Genomic DNA, 24,717 nt, shown 5'->3' on the forward strand with positions numbered 1-24,717 from the left:
CTTATAAAAGAATTCCAGATAGTTTGTAATCAGAAATTCATGACAATACCTGCCATTTTCATCTAGGCCCAGGGTTCACTCTTGCATCTATTTCAATTCCCAGCATATATGACAGTTTCTAAATTCATCCATCCATTATTTTATTCCAGTGTTTGACTGGCAAATTCCAGATAAATGTACAGTCTGCAAGCTTATCGTTCTTTTTCAAACTAATGATTAGTCAACAGCATTAACTTCCCAACCCAATTGAGTAGTTCTGTTTCAGTTTTTAGTGAAGTAAAAACTTCAGTAAACCACAACACATCACAGGTCCTCCAAATCTGGAAAAGCAATCTAAGAAAACAAAGTTAAAAGTTGGGGTATAGACCAATGAATAACCTCTCTCTTCAGTAGCTTGGGCCAGTTGGTTTGTTATATATTAATGTTTATATAAGACCTAATACGTGATTATACCTATTCATTAAAACAGTAAAGGCAATAAATAGATTCTGAAATCAGTATTGATCTAGAAATTTAACTGAGAGGAGCTGTCTTAGCAAATGATCTAAGCAATGTAATATTCATATTTTTCCATCTATATTAGTTTTTTGAAATATGTATGATATTTGCATACAGTATTTTTCTGAGTGTTCTGCTGGACTTCAGGTGAAAATAAGCATTTGATGTAATCAAGGTAACATGGTTCTTAATTGAGGTTCTTAAACAATAAAGATGCTGAAAAACTAATACCAGAATGATGAACTTGAAATTATGTTGTGTTTTTTTTTCTTAGTTTTTAAGTTAATTTCTCTGATTAAATATTTGCAAGTCAAATGAGCTAGTAGGACTCTTCAGCTTCAGCTGTTATGTCATGCTGTTCCTCTGAACAATATTTACAATCCAACAAGAGAGAAAAGAGGGGAAGATCCTGTGGCTCCTGACAAATGCTGTTAATGAGAGTTCAGGCACTTCTTTAGCAGTTGCAGCACCCCATTAATAGGTAGCTGAAGGCCGCTGGCTATGCAGCCACTGCACTTTAATCACCAGTTAAGCTTCTGCAGATGAGAGTATTCAGAGAGAAGTAAACCCTTCTTTAATTTAATTTTTAATGGTACTCTGACCCTTAAAAAAACAGGTCAACAGGAGTTTAGCCAATATCTCCCAGGGAAAAAGGAGCCTACATGCCAGCTCTGTATACCTGCCACACAATTCAATGTTATTCGTGTTTGATCTTCTATAGTTTGTGTTACTTAACATTCTGCTTGTGTTGCTCCAAACCAGTTCCCTAGTGCCTCAGAGTCATTTATCGAATGCATTTGGTGAGTCTTACTAGGATTTAGAGCTGCCATTCCAAAACAGAGTAGCTGCAAGCAGTAACTCCAGCTCAGACTGATTTCTCTGACCAAAGTCTGATGGTAGGAGTGCTGAAATTCTGCTATCAGATCGAGTTTGTCCCTCAATACTAGCAGTACAAGAGGCATCAATGTATCCAGCATGTTCACGTTTTAAAAATACTACAGTAGCAGACTGAAAGGAAATAATTTTAAAGTAATTTCACCACATCTTTATACTGGATGAGTCTGCTTCAGAATAGTAAGAGTTTTATGACAGCAAAACAGTATGATAACACGTAACTGCAGGAAATGAAAAGACAAGATATTTTAAAAGACTTTGAAATTAGCAAATAACGTATAGCAATCCAATCATACTGTCTTGAACAGAAGACATTTCCTTTCAATTATTACAGACATTAAAAAGGGTAGGAATATGTGTTGGTCCTACTTCGGCCAGATATAACGTAAGAATTTGCTGAGGCTTTGAGTTATTATTTATTTATTTTTCTTCAGGAGATACCCTTCAAGAGAGCAAACAAAATGCTTATCTTGTTTGACTGTTTTTAATTCAAAGAGAACCTGATTATTGGACTATATTGAAATGCATTTCTTCCTATTTTATATTAGAAATGTGATAATTGGAACAAAATAAGCATCAAGTCAACTTACGGCAAATGAAAAGAAACTAACTGTTGAACAAACTGCTAAAACCTTAATTCCTTGTTTGATTATGCAAATTGTTTCATATCAATAACTGGCTAATTATTCAGAGAGCAAAACTTCAAAGACCCATACAACTCAGAGGTGTGAAGCCTCCAGAATCCATAAAGCAAGGTGAGAGTTCAAAGCCTTGCGTTTGAAAAATCAAGCTACCTTATTATCAAATAGTAAATGCTGTTAAAAGCACAGAAAATATAAAATAATGATAAATATATTTTTTCCATGTTGTCTGTACTTGCCCATTAGCAGCAGAACCAAGCTGACAAGAGACGAAGGCAGACAGGGCGCTGTCGATAACCGCTGAGGCCTGTGAGGAGAGCGTAGGCCTCGGCTGTGGCCTCCTGCCTCACTGCCACAGCAGGTGGGCAGCAGACACCAGGCCGCAGCAGCCGGCCACTGCCAGCAGCCCCGACAAGGGCGCCAGCGTCCCTGGCACTGATAGCACAGCACTCCTTATATTTCCCTTCTGAATGGAAATGATGGCCTGAAGGCCGATTTAACTGGGGGGAATTTCCCCGTTTCTGAGCCTGCTGGAGATCTATTTGCAGGCGGAGCACAGGCAAGGTGTTCAGCGCAGGGAGGGAGAAGTGTCTTTCATGGAATCCTTAAGGTTGGAAAAGACCTTCAAGATCATCTGGTCCAACCATCACCCTGCTACTAATGTCACCCACTAAACCATGTGCCTAAGTACCACAGCCAACCTTTCCTTAAATACCCCCAGGGATGGTGACTCCACCACCTCCCTTAGGCAATCTGTTCCAATGCCTGCCTGGCTACTCCTTCGGAGAAGAAATTTTCAAATTTTAAGTAGGTGAAGAGATTTTCTGCAATGCAAGGTGCACCGCAACACACTGAGACAACTCTTGGGAGAGCAGTGGCATGCGCCTGCCCTCTTCTCTGTGGCATGGCCGCACCAGTCACGTTGAGTCACAAAGGCTGGTGTTTTTTGCAAAGGAAATGCCTGTCCCACACAAAACACAACTACAGACTGGCACAAAAGTTCCTAGATCACAGGAATGCACAAATTCTGTCAGATTTCCACAGGCTGATCTGCAGCATCAGAAAGCATTTTAATTTCTCTGGGACAGCTGGCCTCGGCCTGCACATACCTAATACAAATACACGTGGATTAAAGATGCAACACAAATCCAACTCAGCAATGGCAACCACAGTGTTCCACAGGGACTTGCAACTCTACTGACAGAGCAAGTTTCCAGTAACTTTACAGCATTTTCCTGGTTGTATTACTAACCCTCGCAAAAAGCAACTTGACAAATAATATAAAAAGGAGCTGTTTACCAAGCCGCTACTTTGCTCAAGTTTTGAGCCAAAGCTGAGCAAAATTTCAAAATTGTATTTTGCTTGGTGTTCTAAACCAGGGAGATTACCACAATCATAAAAGGACAGTTTGCACAAAATGTGTTCAGTGTCTGCCAGTTCTCACAATCCTTCAAACAGAAGAACCACACATGGTTTGACTATGCCATAAGGACTGTGCTCTAATGAGTAAGAGCTTATCCACAGCACAATGATATTTTCAGAGTACTCAATAAACACACATTTTTCTATTCATTTTTATTGGCTGACTGCATGAACTATTAGAAGTGTGCTGAATCTTTCATGTTTTGGCCCAAGAAATAATATACCACCTAATATTTATTAGTCAAAACTTAATTTTTTTAAAAAAAAGTCATTAATGGTTCAGACTGAATCAAGCTGCTTTGTACTATTCAGAACTAGCTCCTTTGAGAGAAATGATATACATTTTCCAGTATTTACAGAGACTGTTTTCACCAACATCACAATAACTTGTATGACTGAAATGGAAGTGAAGCTTTTACTAAAAGATTGTGTTTTTATTTACTTATTTAACTATCCTCACTGAATCTCTTTTCTTTTTTGTATCTCAAAGTGAACATTCCACATGTGTAGTTATTTTTTAGGCTAAAACAAGATTGCTTAACAGTTGCACAACAAAAGCTTTTGCAATATAATTCCAATTAGAGACTAGCTTACTGATGAGAACACACAGTGCCTGTGTTGTTTATATAAGCCTACAGCAATAAAACAGTGAAAAAAAAGTTAAATTTTGGATTTTCTACACTTTCTTCAGAATACAGATTTGTAGAAACATATTTACTGTTATATCAGAAACAAAGTTGATTTTCTCTTTCCTTTAAAAGAGCAGTGATTTTTAAGTTTCTGCCTTATAAATCAGTAGTCAGATAGAAAATTCAGTATTATTTGACTTTTTTTTCTTTTTTAATAGTTGTCAGAAAAAAGGCATTTTTAAAGATAACTTTTCAAAATGAATGCTGTATTTTGACCTCCATTGGCATAGTGCTCACAACAATTATTCATATGGTCATGAATATGAAAACAGCACAGCATTCAACATGAGCTTTGTTTCTTATTAGAGAAGCAAATTGTTATCATCAACAAATACTAAAAAAGAATGCAATTGTGATGAACAGCTTTGTTTGCTTGCTTGTTTTAAAGAAAGCAACGCAAACTGGGAATCATCCTAAATGGAGTTTCCAACAGTAGTTTATTAGAGAAAATGGAGGTTGTCCTAGAAGAGGTTGTCTGAACCCGATAGTATGAGATGTTTACTGGTAGATAAACTTCCCTTTATGACATAAACAGACAACAGTTTCTTTTCGGCAGAAATTCCTCAAGAAATTTAGCATAGTAAGGCATTTCAAAACTTCTACCAAAATGCAAGAGGTTTTAAATTATTAGACAGTATATATTTTCCAAAGGAAAAGGATGGAAAATCTACCACTTAACATTTTCAGGAGGCCTAAGAACTTAGTACTGTAATTTACGGTGGTGGTGTATGCACAGAGCAATAGAGGAATCTAACAGAGCAAACAAAAGTGTAGATTCAAATTTACAATCAAGCAGCTTGATCTATCCAGAATTAGATTAAATACAGCCTTAAAAACATGCAATGAGGCTCTAACTAAAGTAGAAAGCATGCTGGGACAGGGTTTTACTACTTCACTATTAGACCAAGTCCAGAATCCACTGAAAGTTTCTACGGGCTTTGGACAGAAACCTAAAGGGGCTTTGGACTATTTAAAACAACAGTGGCTGTACTTTTCACATTAGACTTTTTGGACATACTAATATTTCCTAAATGTGGCTATCTTTTCAATGGAGAGAGAGAGACTGGGGCCTCTGAAAAGCTGCTGGGAAGCCAGATCCCTGCCCCAAGGACTGAGGTGGAGGAGGGGCCCTGGGAGGACAGTGATGCCATTCACCAAAGGTTTGGGTAGGCAAAGACAGACATCCCAGCCAGCTTCCTCTAGTTTCCATCAATAATAATAGTAGCAGAAATATCAGTATTGGCACGAAACAAAACAACCTGTGTATGGTTTAAATTCCACCTGCCATGAAGGCATATTTTCACTAATTTTTATCTGCTTTAAATAAGCACAGCCTGAACTATTTCTGCAGCAATCACAACTTTCAAGTGCAAAGCAGCCTTATTTTTAGCCCTTGTTAGGGGTATCCTGTTCTCCAAAGCTTGATTAAGTGTTCAATTTTCAGCTGTTCTGTCAAGCACAAGTGCAACTCAGCTGAACCTCCCTGGTTGGTTAGCTAATTTTAACTTCTGTAATAACAGATTATTAATAATAATAATAAACAAAATTTTGAGCCTCTTTCAGTAAACATGATAATAATTTTCAAAGTGATATAACAAAATAATCAATATACAGCAGATTCTTCTTTGTAATTCAGGTAATTTACTAGCTTCAGTCAGAAAAATCTAATGACCCCATTTTTCTATGAAAAAATGCAGTGCTGTTTTAAGAAACAGGTAATGAAATGGTAGTTACTCAGCCAAAATACTAAAATTACATTTAAAACAAACAAAACAAACAAAAAAAACAGCCAGGATCAATCAAAATGAAATCAGCTTCATTTTTACTACCTTTTTTTTCTTCAGTATATATATACTAAGGTGCACTAAATTCTATATGTATTTAGGATAGATTAAAAAAAATCTTACCAGACCTATTTTGTAAAAGTAAATGTATGGATAGAATCATAACAATTACATATTTTCACTTGTAGAAAGCTTGGGATAGCTCAGGTTTTATCTTCTATTAGGAAACTGTCTTCACATAAATTATAATATATCGAAAAAATTGTTTACAGGCATCTGACTGGAAAGAAGAACTTGCTCTTCTCAAAGGTCTGGAAGCAAAGTCACCTCTAACCTAAGGCCACTGAAGACAATGGAAAAAGTCACCCCCTTTCCTGACATTTCAGAGAGCATTAAACCAAATCTGTAAGGAATGCCATCTCTGTGTCCACTGGGAATAAGCAGAGAGCACCCGCTGCAGTTAGCAGAGATAGCAGTAAGGTATAGAATACTTTTTATCCACGTTTTTAAAATATTTAATGGTAAAATAACTTGGTATTTATCCTAAAACAATTAGACAAAAACAAGCGAGTTTTTCTTCTTTAGGTGCAAGACATTGGAACCAAGGCAGAATAAGACTGGCTCTATTTCCATCTTGTTACATTTCCTTATATAATCTTTAGCTTTACATTTTATTCTTTTTGATGTTTGCATATTTTAGCCATTTTTTTATTTTAACAAAGCAATCACAATATGGATGCAGTATTCCCCCTTTCAAATTCTGTATTTGCTTGTATTGAACAGGCAGTTTTTTAAATGATAGATCTTGGACTAATCAGACTTTCTGAAAACCAAAGTGTCCTGAAGTAAAAGAGTGAAGACATTTTGGAGATATATGAGGTCAGTGAACATTCTTCTGCACACATCTTTCCTTTTCCATCCTTTGTTTGTTCATGTACAACCCCTGAAGGTGACACATGAATTATCCAATTGTACACATCAACCACGCGACAGATTGTTTTAGGAAAACTAGTGTGCTCTGTGCTTTCCTTCCAGGCTGCCAAGGAAAGTTTACCAAAAAGGTTGATTAACTCCTTTAAGTTCTCCCAGATAAACAAACTGCAAAGCAAGTTTGCAGTACCCAGGACCATCCATGCAAAAATATCGTACAGGCTCTTTACAGTAACAACAAACCAGAGCATTCGAAGGTGCTCAGTCAAGAAGAAAAGCTGCTGATGATTCAGCAGTCTGTCAAATGGAGAACAGAAGCGTTCACGCTTGAGAATCCTTAGTTAATCATACATAATTGTTAGGGCACTTCTTAACAAAGCTCCATTAAAAGAAAATAGCTTCATTTAAAAAAAAAAAACACACACTGTTTTTTTCCTTTTTCTTTCACACACGAAGAGTAAAATTTTAGTAATGATATCATAAAAATCATTAGATTTGTTTGGTGGGTTTTGGTCTGAATAAAACCTTAGAGAGCATCAATTACACAGAGACCAGTTGCATAAGTATGTGCCTATGTATTCACCTAAGTTACAGCCTAGCAAACACAGCAGAGAGCAGATTTCCAAGCTCTAGTGCGGCCTCCTAAGAAGCCCACTACCTTGTTGGGGTGTGCTTCAGACAAGGGCTGCAGCCCAGCCCTGCACTGCTGCATGCAGCTCCAGCTCCCGGCACCAGATCTGAGCACAGAAATTGCCTTACTTGTGCCTAACTGCAGCTCAAGGGCAGCTTGGTGGAGCAGTTTTAATGAATTGCATCCTCCCGCGACCGCACAAGAGAAGGCTGGGAGGACAACACATGGGGGAAATACAGGTGGAATAAGAAATGGGAAAGTGAGAAATTGATCCTGAGGTTGCTCGAGGGTGGGGAAGGAAACAACATTACCAGATTTCAAGGCAGGCGAGGGATACTGCAAGGGATAAAGTGCAATAAAAGAAAAAAAGCTTCAATGAAATGTCCACAAATTAGTTCCTCATATTACTAGCTCTGCTGTCAGGGTTATAGAACTTTACCTCATTTTTTTCTCAAAAATATTATCCCAACTTAAACACATTGAAAAGAAACAGAAGGTTTTTATCAAATTTTACCAGATTTCATACAATCACAGAATGCCTGAGGTTGGAAGGGATGACCTCTGGAGACCATCCAGTCCAACCCACTGCCCAGCAGGGTCACATAGAGCAGGTTGCACAGGATGGCATCCAGGTGGGTTTTGAATTATTTCTGTGGAAGAAGACTCCACAGCCCCTCTGTGCAGCCTGTTCCAGCACTCTGTCACTCCCACAGTAGTGTTTTCTCATATTCAGCTGGAACTTCCTGTATTTCAGTTTGTGCCCGTTGCCTCTTGTCCTGTTGCTGGGCACCACTGAGAAGAGTCTGGCCTCATCCTCTTGCCACCCTCCCTTCAGATATTTATACACATTGATAAAATCCCCTCTCAGTCTTCTCATCTCCAAGCTAAACCAGCCCAGCTTTCTCAGCCTCTCTTCATATGACAGATGCTCTAGTGACCTAATCATCTTAGTAGCCCTATTGAACTAGTAGACCCATTTAATCGACGTTACAGCATACATTGATAAACTGGTTCTAGGTACTACCCAGCTATTACACCAAATCATTGCTTAGATTAGACTGTACCAAGGGAATCAGGAAGCCTTCTTTCTCATGTAGTACAATCATAACTATTTACATTATATACAGACTTACCTACACATACAGCTACATAAAATTGTATGTACAGCTTTATTATATGTACTAATATCTACATTTTCTCTCTCTTACCTGAGTTACCAGTGAGTCCTTGAATTTCGTGGAGGTACACATTCTAATAATAATCATGACCATGTCCCAGTACATTTTATTGTTTGCTTATTACTTGATGTAACAAAATGAAAATAATCTATAAACTACTTGAAAGATTGATTTCTGTTAAGCTAAATCAATCCTCTGCAGGATGATAAAGACTGTAAAGACTCTTTTGCCATAAACCTGATTCATCAAGTTTTATTAGTGCAGTTGTGTAAAGTCTTCCTATTCAGCAATAAATATCACCTCACTCTCCTGTAAGAGCATTCCTAACTTGGATGAATCTGCAGCTAACTGCAAATGGTGTGTCCCAGAAAAAAAGAGTACTATTAATGCTACCACCTACTGTAAACAAGATCAACACTTCAAAGAGGAATATGGCATACCGCTTGCCATCTTCAAGGTGTTCCTTTAATAAACTCTCATCTTCATGATTAAGCTAGAAAAGATGAATTTTACTTTTATACCTCTGATATATGTCTTGAATGACACAAAGATCTGAGCTCACAACACTATAACTTGTCCTTCACAGACGCAAAAAATGTCAGAGTAAGAACGAGTCTAGAAAAACAGGCAGCTTTCCTAATGTTCTTGACTGAAAATTAGCCAGCAAAATTACATTCATGGACATTGGCAGTGACAAATCATTCACAGTACAAGGTAGGATGCATTTTTTTAAAGCATGTTATTACATTGCACCTTACCTGCTGTCGAATTTCTTCTTCCATCTTGACTGGGGACCCCAGCTCTGCAACTTGTTTGACACCTTCACTTGCATATCCTCCATACTCCCAAAGGATGTAGTTCTTTGAGTGAGAGCTACCAATGATTGCAGACCAATGGTTGGTGCGCCCTTTCAGGAAAAAAAAAAAATAAAAAAAGAGAAAATTAAGAGTTTATCAACATACTGACTTGTAACATCAAAACCATCATCAGAGGCTCAAAGCATAATTCCTAATCTTTCATCAAAATGAAGAGTTCAAAATGCCCCATCTTTACCAGCATAAAACTTCTACATGTGCTGCATGCTGCCAGTTCTGACTACATTAAAACATCATATCTTTAGAGTACTAAGGGCAAACCAGTGAACTACAGAAATAAAGCATAATGTGTCAGTAGTTATTGGATATAACATAGAAATTGAGAGAAAGATTGTATTCCAGCTGATCAAGTATCTCCCCCAAACAGATAGTTTCATACAGGCTTAGCATAGTTTTTCTTCACTTGAGCTTCTTCGAGAAGTTTAAAAATCCTTTAATTTTAGGTTTCCATATAAAATATTTATGAGGATGAAACTTGCAAGGGAAGACTTCAGTTAAATCTTTGACTACTCAAAGATTTAACAAGTCACTTCCATACTGGTTTCTTGCAGCAGTCCACTTGATTTATTTTTGGGTGGTGACAGGAGATTACCGGCAAAGGGTAGATATAAGCATGACTACAATGTCATTAACTGTTACAGCCTTTTCAGCTTTGTGCCCAAACATTATCAGGCAGAGATATAAAGTGCTTAAAGGCAAAAACCTCCCTCGAGCAGCTGATGAAAAGGAGATGGTAAGTTTGCTTCCCATCAGCAAATTGTGCCTAGCCATCCTTCCAAGAAACTTGAAATACTGGTAAAGGAATGCTCTTATGGACACTCACATGGCTGTTTTCTCTGCATGCTCACACTTAAGGTACACATATGCTGTGTCACATTTTTTTTCCCCCCTTCAACCATTAATAGTGGTTCCCTTTAATTTAGGAGGGAGTGAAGAAGCAAGTTTTGGTGCTTCTATAGTTGCTTAGTTTACGTGCTCTGATTTCTCATAGCGTAAGCGTTGTAGAGCTAGACAAAGGAATTCCTCTTCTGGTTTCTTGTCTTGTTGAACAGGAAAAGAAAAAACGTAAAAGTTTAAAGAGAAAATGTTAGAGAAGTCTGATGAAATGGAAAAGAGAAATGAGCAGAAATAAGGAGTCACAGAAGTCCCACAGTATTGGAAATAAAAATGAATTCACTTAAGTGTCAAATAGCACTCTGCAAAGATATCAGCTTAAAGGAAAAGGATGAGAAAATGAACTACTCACACAAGCAGACAGTATGGTAACAGTGCAAAAACTGTAGGAGATGAGGGAGACAGAATGATGGAGTGAGACAATATTTAACATTTTTCTTTGCAATGCAAAAGGAAGAGAGGAGCAGTAAAAACAGTTGAAAACTAGAATAAATGAATGAAAAATGAATAATGAAGTAAACAAAAGGAATGCAAATTTAAAATGTGAAAGGTGGGACAATGAAATTGAAAAAGACAGTATAGAGAATTGAATAGATAAAGTCAGATGCAGTAACATAATCACAGGAAAATAGAAAGTAGATTAGAAATAAAAAATGAACAATGGTATGGGAAAAAAAGCTAGAAAAGCGTGGCAAGCAGAATAGATAGATGAGGGGAGGTGGCCCGGCAGCACAGCAAACAGAGCCTCCAGAGGTTTGCTTGAACCAAAATAAACTTACTGAGCGCTGAATTACAGCAGACTTGATGTTTTCAGAGTCCATTAAAGCTAATCAGAAAGTGCATCCCAAATGGAGAAAAACAGATACTAAACTCCACCACCACCTCCCCCCAGTAGGAGACTACAATGTCAGAAGATGGTTTCCTGATCAAAGATCTGATTCTTGCTCCTCGAATATACACTGGCACCTTTTCAAACCACAGAGGGCATCATTCACCTTCAGTGATGGGACCCCCAGTTCTGCCCATACTTTCTTCTTAGCACACAGGTCTAACTATCTCACTAGTCACAGACAGCAACTTTCCCTGAAACACAGTGACACTAAAACTTATTGAAAGAGATGGTTCCACCTGCTCCCTACAAACGAAAAATGTATCACTACAGAGAGGAACCAGACAGCCCTTAAATGTTCAGTAAAATTAATTGTTCCACGTGCTCCAAAGCTTCTCTCCTTCCCTGTCCTAAACTGGGCAAGAACGTCTGATGCCTTCGCAACTAACGCCCAGCCTCTTCCACCCAACCTCTTAAAGCTGTTGGATTTGCCCACAAGGCAGCTGGCCTCCCTTCTTGACCAAATGATCTATTCAAAGTATGCCACAAATTTGCAAATGTTTCACTCTTCACCTCTAACCTTCTGTTTCTGTAAGAATGAAGAGAACTCAATACAGTTTCTTAAACTTTTTCCTCTAAACACCAAAGACACTTCTCAACATGAAATAATGTGAGTCAAATAGGGCCAGAGCTATTTTGTATCACCAGTCCACTTTCACTAACCAATTGCTAAGACAGCAAACAGAATACAGACATCTTTCCAATGGTGTTATTTCACTTTTTTTTGTGTAAGTAGTTCCTCAATTTACACATTTATATGCATATTTTGCATATTGATCAAGGTGTCATCACACATGAGAATGTATCCTCTGACATATCTTGCAGATGTGCCGTATGAAATCATGATGGAGAGCACACATACGTGGATGATACCCAGAGAGAATAAGTACTTTTAAGCCACAGGGCATATGTAAAGACATTTTTTGTCTGATCAGAAGAATGTGATAGGAAATTTAATAATTCCCCTTGAGCCAGATTTAGTAACAAATGAAATATTCCGCTTCCACTAGTCCTATTATCAGGAGCTAAAACAATGTGCAAAAATTAAAAAATTAACCAAAAAGCATGCTTGGTTTTCTTAAGCCTTAGTGTGTTCATTTGTGTAATTAAAAATTTTCAGTCTCTCTGAGATTCATGAAAGGGAAAATGTTTTATTATAAAATATAAATCAGTTTTTGAACCCTTTCAACAGCCATGGTACACCTCTCTCCATTCACTTTATGGCTAGCACACTCAGAACAAGATTGTGTTGCACTGTTTTCTTTCTGAGCAATGTTTTATAGAGTCTGATGACTCCTAAACACACAATATGTTTTTAAATTCAATGGGAAAAAAAAGGTATTTTAATTGCACTGGTATAAAAAATGGAATCTGTGAAAATCCCAAAAGTGTTTCCTGGGATTAACAGTTTTCCCCAGTACTTTCCAGAAACATTTTGTTTGATAGCAAAATTCTTTATTTGGCAAAAGCAGTTCTTTGGAGAAAAGCTAAAGAACAGATTACTTATTACCGGGGATACTTAAAGCAAGTCAGAAGATTATTTAAGAAAAGAAGTGAAATAAAAGTTTTATGATCTGTTTTTTATTTCAGCCATACTGATGGCATAAGACTAAAGCGGGTTTTTTTGCTTTGTTTTGCTAACATGATGGCTTGCCAAATAACGAGTGATTTACTACAGCCTATCATAAATAGCACTTTATTTTAATGTAACTACTGCACAAGTTCAAAATTATAAAGAATAACATTAATCATTAGTTTTCATTTTTATTATGACTACATTTGGATGAAAGATCTTTTTCTCAGCTTTCAGGAATTTCATTGTAAAATTTTATCATCTTTTTTACTGGGGTTGATCCTGCTAATGTTGTGTGTTTTTTCCTTCAATCAATCTTCTCTAGTTTTTGAAGTAAAACACATTAATCAAAATTACCACTGTGTAACTGGGAAGAGAGAACAGTATACAGAGTCCAGTGTTGTGGCAAATTATTCTAACTTGCTTACTTCACCTGTACCCTCAATGTGTTCACTGACTTGGATTTAAAAGAAAAAGGCATTTTTCCCTGCCTATTACATCATTAAGTCACAGTAATTTCATAGTTTTCAATTGTTTTGTTATGCCCAATTTCTAACCACCAGCTGAATCCATACTAATAATGCATACAAAGTGTGACATTCAGCAGACACATAGATCATCCAATAGCCTAAAAGAGCATTCCCACAATTACTCACTCGGCTTATTTTATCTCCCATGCATTACACTGACAAATAATATTTGAACAATGGTACGTTCAACTTAAAATGTACTAAAGAATCAATGTAAGCAATATTGCTTAGACTGTTAGAACCACAAGCAGATACACAAACCATATTTAAGCTCCATGATTATATTCTGACACTGACTGCAATAAATAAATAAAAAAGACATATAAAGGCTACATAATAAACATCAGCCACAGACAACCTAACAAAGTTTAACGACCAATAAATTTGACTCATGTTCTCAAATAATTTCCTTGCCTTTATTGCCACAGACTGTGAAGCCAGTAATGAAAGAATAAATGTATAATACATTTTTTTGTAACTTCATCTTTTTACAATTACTTGGATTATTGCAACAAGAAAACAAGAATACTGATTTTGTAGGCCAGAATTTTAAAAACCCTGATAGACCTGATAGAAAAGGAAAGCTAAAAAACCCTTTCTTATTACAAAGAAATCTTGAAAATGCAATCTAAAATACATCTCAGTTCAAAACATGAAGCAAATCTTCAGAATTTATTTGTAATGTATAGCATTTTCAGAAGGATCCATGGATTTTCGATACTGAGTGTTGGCACCACTGCATAAATGTCATAATTTACACTAATGAGATGTAAATAAATAACGCTGTAACAAGCTCCAACACTCTACACTATCCCTGTGTATGTAGTACAACATTAGTAAAAGACATACTCACGTGGAAAATCTTTGGGATGTGTTTTTTCCGACCAATTTCCATAAAATGTTAGCCTGTATTTGGCAGTTCCACAGGCACAACAATCTAAAATTGGTTTGTCAGTCACACCTTCTGAGGCTGAGTCTGAAAAAGGAGAATAAAATTACCTATTGAAAAGTGTTACAATTCATTATCAACAGATGACAGCAAAGTTGCCACAATAAATACTCCAATAAATAAATTTGAGCTAAGCCTACTTTTGTTTGTTGTTTTTAATGTTGGGCTACATGAAACTGGATCCCTGAAGTAACGGGATCATATCTATGGGTGGATGTAATGACTCAGATCTACATTTTTTAAATGAATGCAACACTACAATTATAGTTGTCCTCAGATTCAAAACAAGTGCATTTCTGTTTCTTATCTGACTGGGTCAAAACCTCGGTTGATCTCAAAACACAATAGACCAGAACCTTCTGAACAGCTAGACTATATGTTCTCCAGTGGGATGTAATAATTAACTGCACCAGCCCTGTTCTGGAGCCTCAGCTGAACCTCTGCATGCACAAAACAGAAACGGTGTTTCTGCATGCACACATATCCTGCTCACAAGCCATTCTCTGTCTCAGTTTGAGACATCCCATGATGTTGGATGGAGCAGCTGAGAGCAGTCTGATGCTGTCATGGAACTCCAGCAGCTCTTTTGGCTACTCTCTCTCCAGGGGCTTCTCAACAAGTTGCAGAGAGTAGGCAGCAGGCTGGATGAATGGCTTTGCCATGGCATTACACTCCTACTATGTCTTTCTTGAGGGTCCTTCACTCCTTCAGCTAGATGATAACCAACAGGTTCCTGGACAGGTTCACCATCATGTGATGGTGAAGAGACTACAGAGCCAGAAAAAGCAGTTGTTGTCAGTAGTTCAACAATTTTTCCATGTCTCCAGAACAGATTTTGTAGGAGCATGGATCATGATCTAGGTGAACAGCTTGAGCTTAAATTGAGTTCTAAACTGTACAGGTTTGAGGAGGTTATCAGATGTGAACCCCAAAACCAGAGCCAAACCTAAACCAACAATTTAAAGTTAATCCATATCCTCAGCACTCTATTTTTGTTAATTAGGGCATGCTCAGGAAAGAAAATAGCCAGCAATAAGAAGACATACTATTATCTGTAAAAAGAGTTTAAGGACTTGACCAAATTGCCTCTTGTAAGAATGAAATGAAGTCTTTCTGATGATCTGAGAATAGGAGTTTCACATGTTTCTTTCTAATAGAAAGGAATCACCTGCTCCGGCCTACTCTGAAAACATAAACATTGGGACTGTATTGCAGTTTTACCTGTATCTGCAACATAAAACTTTCATTATTAAGACTATGTGTTTCTGTAGTTTCCCTCATTCAGTGACTTCAGGACGCAGCTCAATACAGATATCTACAAAATTGCCAATAGCTTTCTCCTTATCTAATGTCATATCTGGACTAGAACAAAAGTGGTGTTGAAGAAGAAAGCTAAAGTTTTCTGTCTTTAATATTTTAAACAGATAGGTTTAATATTTCAAATAGATTGTGTAGTTAGCAATGGCCAAATGCACCTTCCACTATCAGAACTGATCATAGACAACTAGAATTCTTCAAACATGAAGCTGTTATTCAAAAACATGGCAAAAGTTAAAAAGTAGAATTTTGACATAACTTGGCTTCTAAAGATAAATGGGCATTAAATTTCATTCCCTATCCTTTATTTAAAAGTCCTATTTTTTTCTGCTTTCTTTTCAGGAATATTAATCAAATTCACTGTTGTTGTTTATTTTGGTGGCTTTTTACTTCATATTTGACACTGAATGTCCAATATTATTTTAACAAGTCTAACTTACACTTTTCCATAGTTGAAATGGCACAAAACTATGACATACAAGTTTCTTGGCTACAGTCAGGGATTTCACATTCATTAAGTGCAATCAAATACTTCACTGGCACACATTCAGTTTAGTAAAAATGAAAGACAGTGTAGTAGTAACTCAAAAGAAGCATATTTTTTTCTCAGCATAGCTCAAACTAAAGAAAAACAATTCCAAACTTGCAGGGAGAAGAAATAAGAATTACCCCCATAACAATCATCCCTGCACTTCTGCACAAAGTTACTACTTTTCAAGAAAATTTGGGAATTTTCTCCTGGAAAGAGTTCTGCTATGCAATCTGGAATTTAAATCAAAAGAAGATGTGTATGCTGATACTAAGGGAGTGGTCAGTTGTTGATACATAGATATTAACAACACACCCTGCTCCTGCTAAGATGGAAAATCAATTTAAAGGCAGATATATACTCCTAATATATGCATATATTCCTATATGCAGCATACATACATTTACTAACAGAATAACAAAAGTAGTCCAACTGCCACCAGATTACAGAGTGTAACAGTCACCTTCTACATTTCCTTTTTTAACAGGTTGTGTATTTAAGAATAGGTGGAGGATTCCATAAAGTCCCTGAAGAATTTATATAGATAATTTCCCTTAGTTTTCAAAAGGAGCTTATAGGCCTAATCTACTTCATAGATCTCCCGCCTCCAAATATGCAAGCATTGACTTGACAACCCTGGTTCTGAAGAGGCCAGAATGAAAATAATTACAGAATACAGTAGAAGAACCAGGAGATTAACTGAACTAACTTTGCCTGCGTGACTTTCTGGGGAAGAGGAATTTGCAGAAACAAACACTATCACAAAAGACAACTGAACTTGTCTTCTCTTCCTCATGTGAATTTTAAATACCTCTGCTATGCTTAGGTTTAGGAAAGAATGAAATAGTCTGGGATTCATTAAACTACGTGCTCTGGGGGCAAACAGGCTTCACACCAGGTAAAAAGGTGCAAGTGTCACATTTGGATGAAAACAAGGAAGAGTATATATGAGAAACAGTTGCAGAGTAAGGAAGAACACTGTTGAACAGGAGATCCTAAATTTGAACCTGGATGAAACCGTTGAAGGCCTCAAATTTTTAATCGGATATAATAAGTTAGGAGAAAACAGTAGAACATGACAAGGAAGTAACCTTACCTTGTTCACAAATTTTTTTGGTGAGAGAGCCCTCATCTTGAAAATAAATGATGCGCTTCTGCACAATACTGGCTCTACAAAGAAAAAAAAGTTTGAAATGTTTATTTCTTAAAGGAAAAAAAAGTGTATGACACAGTAGCAAAAGGACAGAACCAGACTGCTAAAACGTAGGCATATTTTCTTCTTTTGACAATATATACAGTACTAAATCTAGGATATTTTTATTTCAACTTCCATTTGAAATTGTACAGATGAATTTTCTGGTCTACGACCTGAAAGACCAGAAAGGGAAAACAGTTGAGAATGACCAGTCAGGGACATAAAACTTTAAACAGCAAGGGCCAGATTCTTGTGTTACCTCAACTTTACAGTCAAATAATTATATAGATCTCTCTAGAGTTATTCCTCACTTTTACCAGCTGAAAAGAAAAATCAGACTATACTTAGAAGTGTTGTAGAAATGATGTCAACCCTTCTTTGACAGTGTCCCACCCCACAAAATTATCAAAAATTAGATGCAATTTTACTGTGCTTTCCTTGCCAGGATACAAGGTCAGAGTAGGACAGGAAGTAATCCCTCATTTCACAGTATAACGCACCCAGGACAATAACTGAGTTTTGTAAATCTCTTAGAGCTACATCAAATTGGAAAGGGTGCAGAAAACCATAGCTTGCTCATCCTTAACAGAGATGTCATCTTGTAAAGGAAGATGTGGCAAAAGACAATCGAGGCAACCAACCAAGGCAGTGAAAAAAGCTGTATGAAACGGAGAAGAATAAGTTTGACTTTTACAGAAAGCAAGAGCATTATCTGCCAGCATTTGGTGGAGGGAAGCATAGCGAGTTACCAGCAGCCATCCATACCTAGACAGGTTGTGCAATTTCCATCCCTGGAGGTATCCAAAATTTGATCATACTCATCCCTGAACAGCTAGATGTAACAACATCTACTTCAAGCAGGAAGGTGGATGAAATGATTTACAGAGGTCCCTTCCAACAGAAATTATTTTATGATCCTATGCTTTAAATCTCATTCTAAATAACAGGTTTTGCAAAGCTTACTGTAAAAAAGCACCTACACTTAAAAATCTAAACAAACAAGAAATCAGCTTTCTAGTGAAGGAGCTCCAAAATCTGCAGATAACAAAAACATTAGAAGTATTTAATTTCAGAAACAGTTATTTTAGAAATAAAATGTAGAAAGGTTGTTTGAAGCCTGAAGTTTACTTATTTTATTCTTTTTGCTGTGGTTAGCTCGTCAGTGCGAAATGTCAAGGGAATTGTTCCTTTTCTAACAACAAAAGCTTCACAACTCTCTGAGTCATTGTCTCTTCAGCTGTGTTTGAAATTAGATATGGAGCCAATAATCCAAATTAAGCCAATAGGAGTTTTGTTTCTGACTCCAGCTGGAAGCTGACTGATATATTAGATGGCTGCATAGACATCCAAAGCGGGCACATAACATTACAATAGTCAGACAGAAATAGTATTAAACTAAATTTAAAATATTCACTGTTTAAATAAAAATTTTCTTTATTGGAGGCTGACCAAATGATCAGATCAGTATATTTTCCTACTTTTAATCATTACTTTTATTTATTTTCTTATTTATTATTTTGACATAACTTTTATTCTTCTATAAAAGTTCCAATTTTGACTAAAGACTCTTTGTTTGAGTTTTGAAGCTTACAAAAACAGCTTTAAAATGTAATGGCTAACTTTTACAGAGACACAAGAAAGCTTTCAAGAATTTACACAAAGTACACATTGGCTGTCTATATAACCCTTCCTGTCCCTTCCCACAACCAGTGCTATCTAAACTTTATGGGAAGGGGAGATTTGATTGCTTTTCCCCTACATGAAAACAGATTTAAGGGATTTTTAATTGAGTTGTTTCTCTCTGTCCGTCAGCAAAACGAACTCAGCAAAATGGGAAAAGGGAAAACAGTTCTCCCACCAACACATCAGCACACCATCAAATAAGAAAGAAAAAGGAAACCAATACGTCTCCAAAATCTGCTTGAGTTCTCATTACCTTCATGTGATGTTTTTCACCATTTGTTAAAGCTTTTGCATCGCATCACATTATGAGCAAAATCATATGCATAACAAGCAGACTCATTTCCTTTTACTTACATCTAGCAGCATCTGTTTTTATTTAAAAAAAAAATACTTATTTCTGTTTTGTAGTTCTCTCAGAAAAATCAAGGAATATCTGGTAGCTTTCTGTAATATTTGCTTTGGCAATACTACTTCAGATGTTCATAGGTTGGATACAAGCAGGTCACGGTCTCTGTCCTGTCATGGTTTGATCAGACCACATCTGAGCACAAGGAGGACGAGACCTGCCCTAAGAGACATCCCTGGAATGAGAAGGTGTCTCCAGCACAATTCTGCAATAACTGTGCCATTCTTCTGGGAAAAGCTTTAGCAAAATCACGTAAATTGCATTTGGGACATTAACAAACAGGAACATCATAAACCATAAATATTCAGAGCAACCTTGGGGATGCTACAAGTCATACCAGAAATTTAGTATATTTTTTTCCTTTTTCCGTAGAAATTGATTTAGATCATCTTCCTTACACCTTTTGTCAAATCATAACATCAACAGAAATAATCTTACTTTAAAGTGCCTCTGAGGGTGTAATGATGTGACAAAAGAAGAATGGAAAAGGATCTATAAGAATTGTTCCTATGACATTTTTAAGCTTACATGAAAAGCATTAAGTACAATATTAGAGTTACATTTTAATAAAACAGATTTTGCCAGAGTTTGTGAATATACCCTAAGTTTAAAGGCATGTCCACTTTTTCCATTTCTATTCTAGCTCTTACAAAGCTTATGCTTCCTTACAACACGTGGTCCTCTAACGAAACGTGGAATACAATTTCAAGCATCATGTAAACATCCTGCATGAACGGAGGAAGTAGTGAGTAAGATGCCCAAGTCATTCCCTCACCCTTACGGAAGCAGAGTACCCAGGCTTTTTTCTTTTTTCCAAAAGCAAATTTCCACAGTACTTTGCTGTCTTAGATTTCTTAGCTCAGCATTGCAACAGCTACAGATTCAGCAGTTCTTAATACAGGATAACCTTTTTGATTTATACAAATATATAAATTTACTTATTTATGGGAAAGGAACTTCTTGTGACACTGGGTCTTGCCAGAAGTTGCAGACCACCAGCAAAATCAACACTTGAAAGTCTGTGAGATAGCAGGGTAAAGTTCACCTTAGGAAACTCACTGGAAAAGTAAAACATGGATTAAGAAAGAACGAGTACTAATAAAAAACACACCTGGATATTGAGAAAATATAATAAGGTTCTAGACTACAGACAAAAAAAAAAAACAACTTTGTTCTGTTCTGTATTACTCATGGGTTAACTTTGTCTTGCCCTTCCAGCCATCAAAACTATTTTCTTTGATTATTCCATTCTTTACTGATTTAATTATATTAAGTTCTTTCCCACCTCAGAAAGCTACCAAAAACAATTATATTTAATAAGACGTTTAATGAGGCTTAAAGTTTGTTTGCTTTTTGGATTTTGTTGTCTTTTAAAGATAAAGAATTTCTACAGTTAGATCTGTACCATTTACCCTGGCACTAGAAACTCAGGAGATAATCACATATTTATCTCTACCATAGTTTTCTTGGTAGCTTAAGTGAATTTCTTAATTCTAATGCACTATTTAGGATTTTCTCATTTCATTTCCTTCTGTCTTGTCTTATTAAAAACCCACAACTCTATTGTGCTAATTTGTGTAGTTGACCAAGATTATTGACTTTTCTTTCAAATGCTTTTATTAAAAATCACTTGAAATTCCTCTGAAAGCATATGCAGCTCTTTAGCTACTCAATGCCTACCAATTTTTATGCTGGTAGAGTATTTGACAACTATATTCATCAAAATACTTTTCAACTAGGAAACTGAGCTCAGTCTTACCAAAGAAAAAGGTCTCTCAAACCAGAATCTAACTTTGTCATCAGCCATCATTGACAAGGGTCAGTACTATTAAACACTTGCCTAAAATTTTTCCTTGATACTTAGGAGTTAACAGAGGAGTGTGCTTTTTTTCTTGTCCTTTTTTTCTTTGCCTTTTTTTTTTTTTAAACTGTATGCTCTTAATACAGTTTGAGCAAACCAACCAGACTTTGTATGTCATGTTGGATGAACACAGTAATATTAATGCCAAGTGTATCAGTTTTCCCACATTTACAGCTCTATATGTGATGATTGTCTTTCCTCTAGTAGATTAGTCAGCTGAAAAACAATAAAAGCTGCTCACATCCAAAAATAAAAAATAAAAAAATCAGTGCATACACATACACTGGAATATCCTTCTTCAGTTTTATTTTTAAACATTTCACCTGCACTGTCAGAAAATGCAACCAAGCAAAACCCCACAGCAAGAGCAAAGTACTCTAAACTCATCTTACAACCCTACTGTAGCTTCAAAGTCCTTTTGGTCATCCTTCATATCATACTCAGGACTACCGTCCCATGCATACGTGGAAGCTCACTGACTGCAGGACCGATCTGGCCATCATATATAATACAACAAAAAGCTCTAAGGGAAAACAAAATTATATATGCTGCGATCTTGTATTTTTCCTCAGAAAATCTCTCTGTTCCTTGCTTGAATGGTCACAGGACATAAATATTAAATCTAAAATCTTCAGGATAAAAACTCGGCATGACAAAATCATTTCTGACATGTAAGCTACACCATTTACTTGCAAAATCAAAAAAAAAAAAAAAGAAAGAATGAGCTCACCCAGGTCTCTTGAGAAAAATTCACATTTCTTAAAACCCATTGCTATTTGTGAGCTGTATCTTTACCATGTATTTTGATAGTCACAACTTTTGTACAAGTTCAATCTCCTTGAGTTTCAAAACCAAGCACTATAAATTATACTGCAAAGAAGAGTCAGAAAATATTGGATAGGACTGGCTGGTTGGAGAATATATTTATTTTGTTATTCTAAGTGCTGATTTTGTATAGTAGACGGAAGAAATCTATCAACTGTGGGAGTATAGTTTTTATCAAGCTAGGGAGCTCAGAGCTGTACTATCTGATAGCTGTATCATTGAGCTACCTTGCAGTGATCTGAAGCAGAGCACTTGTGTGTTAACTAACAAATCCTAAAATCAAAATAATAAATTGAAACAAAACAAAACAAAAAGCTGTTCAAGCATGGTTCTATTTTTGGTTTAAAAGTCCATGCAACCTGTATAACACTCACCCACTTGCACAAGGAACTCAAATATTTAATTCCTCTGGACATTCAAGAGAAGAAAGAAAAGAAAGAGGAAACCACGTCCCCATTTTCAGAGCTGGTATTCCACTTCATCTGCTATGACAGAATGTGGCAGAGAATGAACAACATGATCAAAGGCTATGTTCTAAACCCTGCCACATGTTACTCCTCATCAGTCCACACTTAAAAAAAAAATCCACATCACAGCTCATCCTCTGTTGGTTTGGCCACTAATGAGCAGCAAGCATGGACAGCCTTGGCACAGTATAAAGCATATTTACCCCTTTACAATATTCCTTTTAAGCTATATACCCTACACATATTTCCCTTCTCTCTTGACCTCCCTCCCCATGCTCCAGGTTGGGGGATTAAAAAAAAATAAAATTTTGTGGGTTTTATTTTTTATTCTTACTCTGTTCTGTTTTGTGCACTGCCATTACCAAAGCAAAATAAGTTAAACTCATCTGCAGGAGTGCCCAGTAAACAAAGCTTGAAAGAAACTCCCAAGATTTTAAAATAATTGTTCTAAATTTTCAATATTCTCAGGGGATTCAGGAAGGAAGGAAGTGAATGAATAGATACTAACAAAATATCAGACCTGTCATTCTCTAACTACTACTTTAGAATAGGTCTCCATTAGCAATATGCTGAGTTATATTTCAATGACTAAATTATTTGCTTGTACAGACAAGAATTGTATATCAAAAGCAATATCCTTATCAAGTCCACCCCCTTGTAAAATACTGATTACTTGGTATTCAGATGCAGGAATCCAGGTTGGACTAATGGATTTCATGCTTCCAAGTTCAGAAAAATCATCACCACATTTTAGTCTACAGGAGCCTGAAGGCTAAAGCATCACAATGGATGACAAAACAAATTAATACCAATTAAAAATAAGTATTAATTAATATTAAAGTACCTAATACTGACTTCTTAAGAGAGACTTTAATGTTATGAATGTATTTGACTAGAGAAGTTTAATTTTGATGTGGCTCCTACAGTAGTTGAGATTAAGTCTGACATCCCAAATCCATTGTAGCTGGATCTGGAGCTGGATCAGAAGAAAAAGACGTGTTATTTCCTTGGTGCAGCTTATCCAGAGACTTCAGCTTTCAAGAATTAATACCTTTAACAAGTGAATCTCTTCTACTTCATCTTTTCTAAGCACTTTAATTGCCAGCTGAGACTACAGCCTACTGAACCGTCAGACGCATGATGCCAGGAGATACTGGTTGTTTACATTGGAAGTATGAGGACAGAGGAAAGAATGGACCGATAAAAAAAAGAGGGTCAAGATCTGCCACCTTTCCACTTTCCCCATTCAGTGGGGACAGTACATGGGAAGAAGGCACATTCAAATTGTGTTTGAGAAAAAGCTGAAAGAATATCCTGTTCATGCAACACATGCAATTAACAAAGAGTGACCAAATTAATCCATTAAATGACTCTGTGCTATTAGGGAAGTTTTAACCAGGCTCCTCCTCTTTTTCTTTCAAAATCTGCTGCAACAAGTTTGCAGCTGCAGACAATGTTAGCGTGGCACCTCCAGTTCACACAGGTTTTTTGGCTGAAGAAAAGTATCTGGAGTAAGGATTTGTGGCAAATATTGTTGAAAAACTTTGGTACATAAATTTCTGGAGGATGTAACTGCAGGGAACCTGTACAGCATATATTTTGCTCTTCCTAATTCAGTTCCGTGCATGCCAAATTCAATACATCCTTCTCATGTCTGTTTAGCTACTGCACCCATAGCTCTGGTAGCAGTTTTGCTGTAACAGATCCAAAGAATAAGCTGGTCCCAGTAATCTATGAATACATAAAAATATCAGTAGTAGAGCTGCATTATTCAACCTATGTTTGGGAATGCTTAGCAGCTGCCTGGACAATACAAAAACCATGTACTGCCCCTATCATGATCCAAATAGATGTCTCCTCCAAAGTATACTCTACCAGGATCACTGACAGGAAGCACAGAGCATCCAATACTTCTGTTGCTCTACAGACATTAATATTAACAAACCAGAGATTAACCTCAGAAATTTTCAGTAACCTGATCTCTTTAAAGTGTGCTATAATCAATATGGGAGCAGAAGGTCAATACCCAGTCATTTACAAAACCAACTATGAACAGG

General features: G+C 36.6%; 1 protein-coding gene across 5 annotated transcripts in view; it reads right to left on the bottom strand.

Annotated features, from left to right (window-relative positions):
• Nucleotides 1-24,717, bottom strand: part of SPON1 (spondin 1) — a 330,516-nt gene that overhangs the window by 109,792 nt on the left and 196,007 nt on the right. For all 5 annotated transcript variants that reach the window (XM_080592283.1, XM_080592282.1, XM_080592281.1 and 2 more), the window contains 3 exons: nucleotides 17,320-17,393; nucleotides 14,282-14,404; nucleotides 9,426-9,574 (listed from right to left, as the gene is read on the bottom strand). In XM_080592283.1, the coding sequence (XP_080448409.1) occupies nucleotides 9,426-9,574; nucleotides 14,282-14,404; nucleotides 17,320-17,393 (346 nt within the window). The remainder of the gene's footprint in view (nucleotides 1-9,425; nucleotides 9,575-14,281; nucleotides 14,405-17,319; nucleotides 17,394-24,717) is intronic.

The sequence above is a fragment of the Anser brachyrhynchus genome (genome assembly GCF_964034855.1).
Source record: "Anser brachyrhynchus genome assembly, chromosome: 5".
NCBI classification, from domain to species: Eukaryota; Metazoa; Chordata; class Aves; order Anseriformes; family Anatidae; genus Anser; species Anser brachyrhynchus.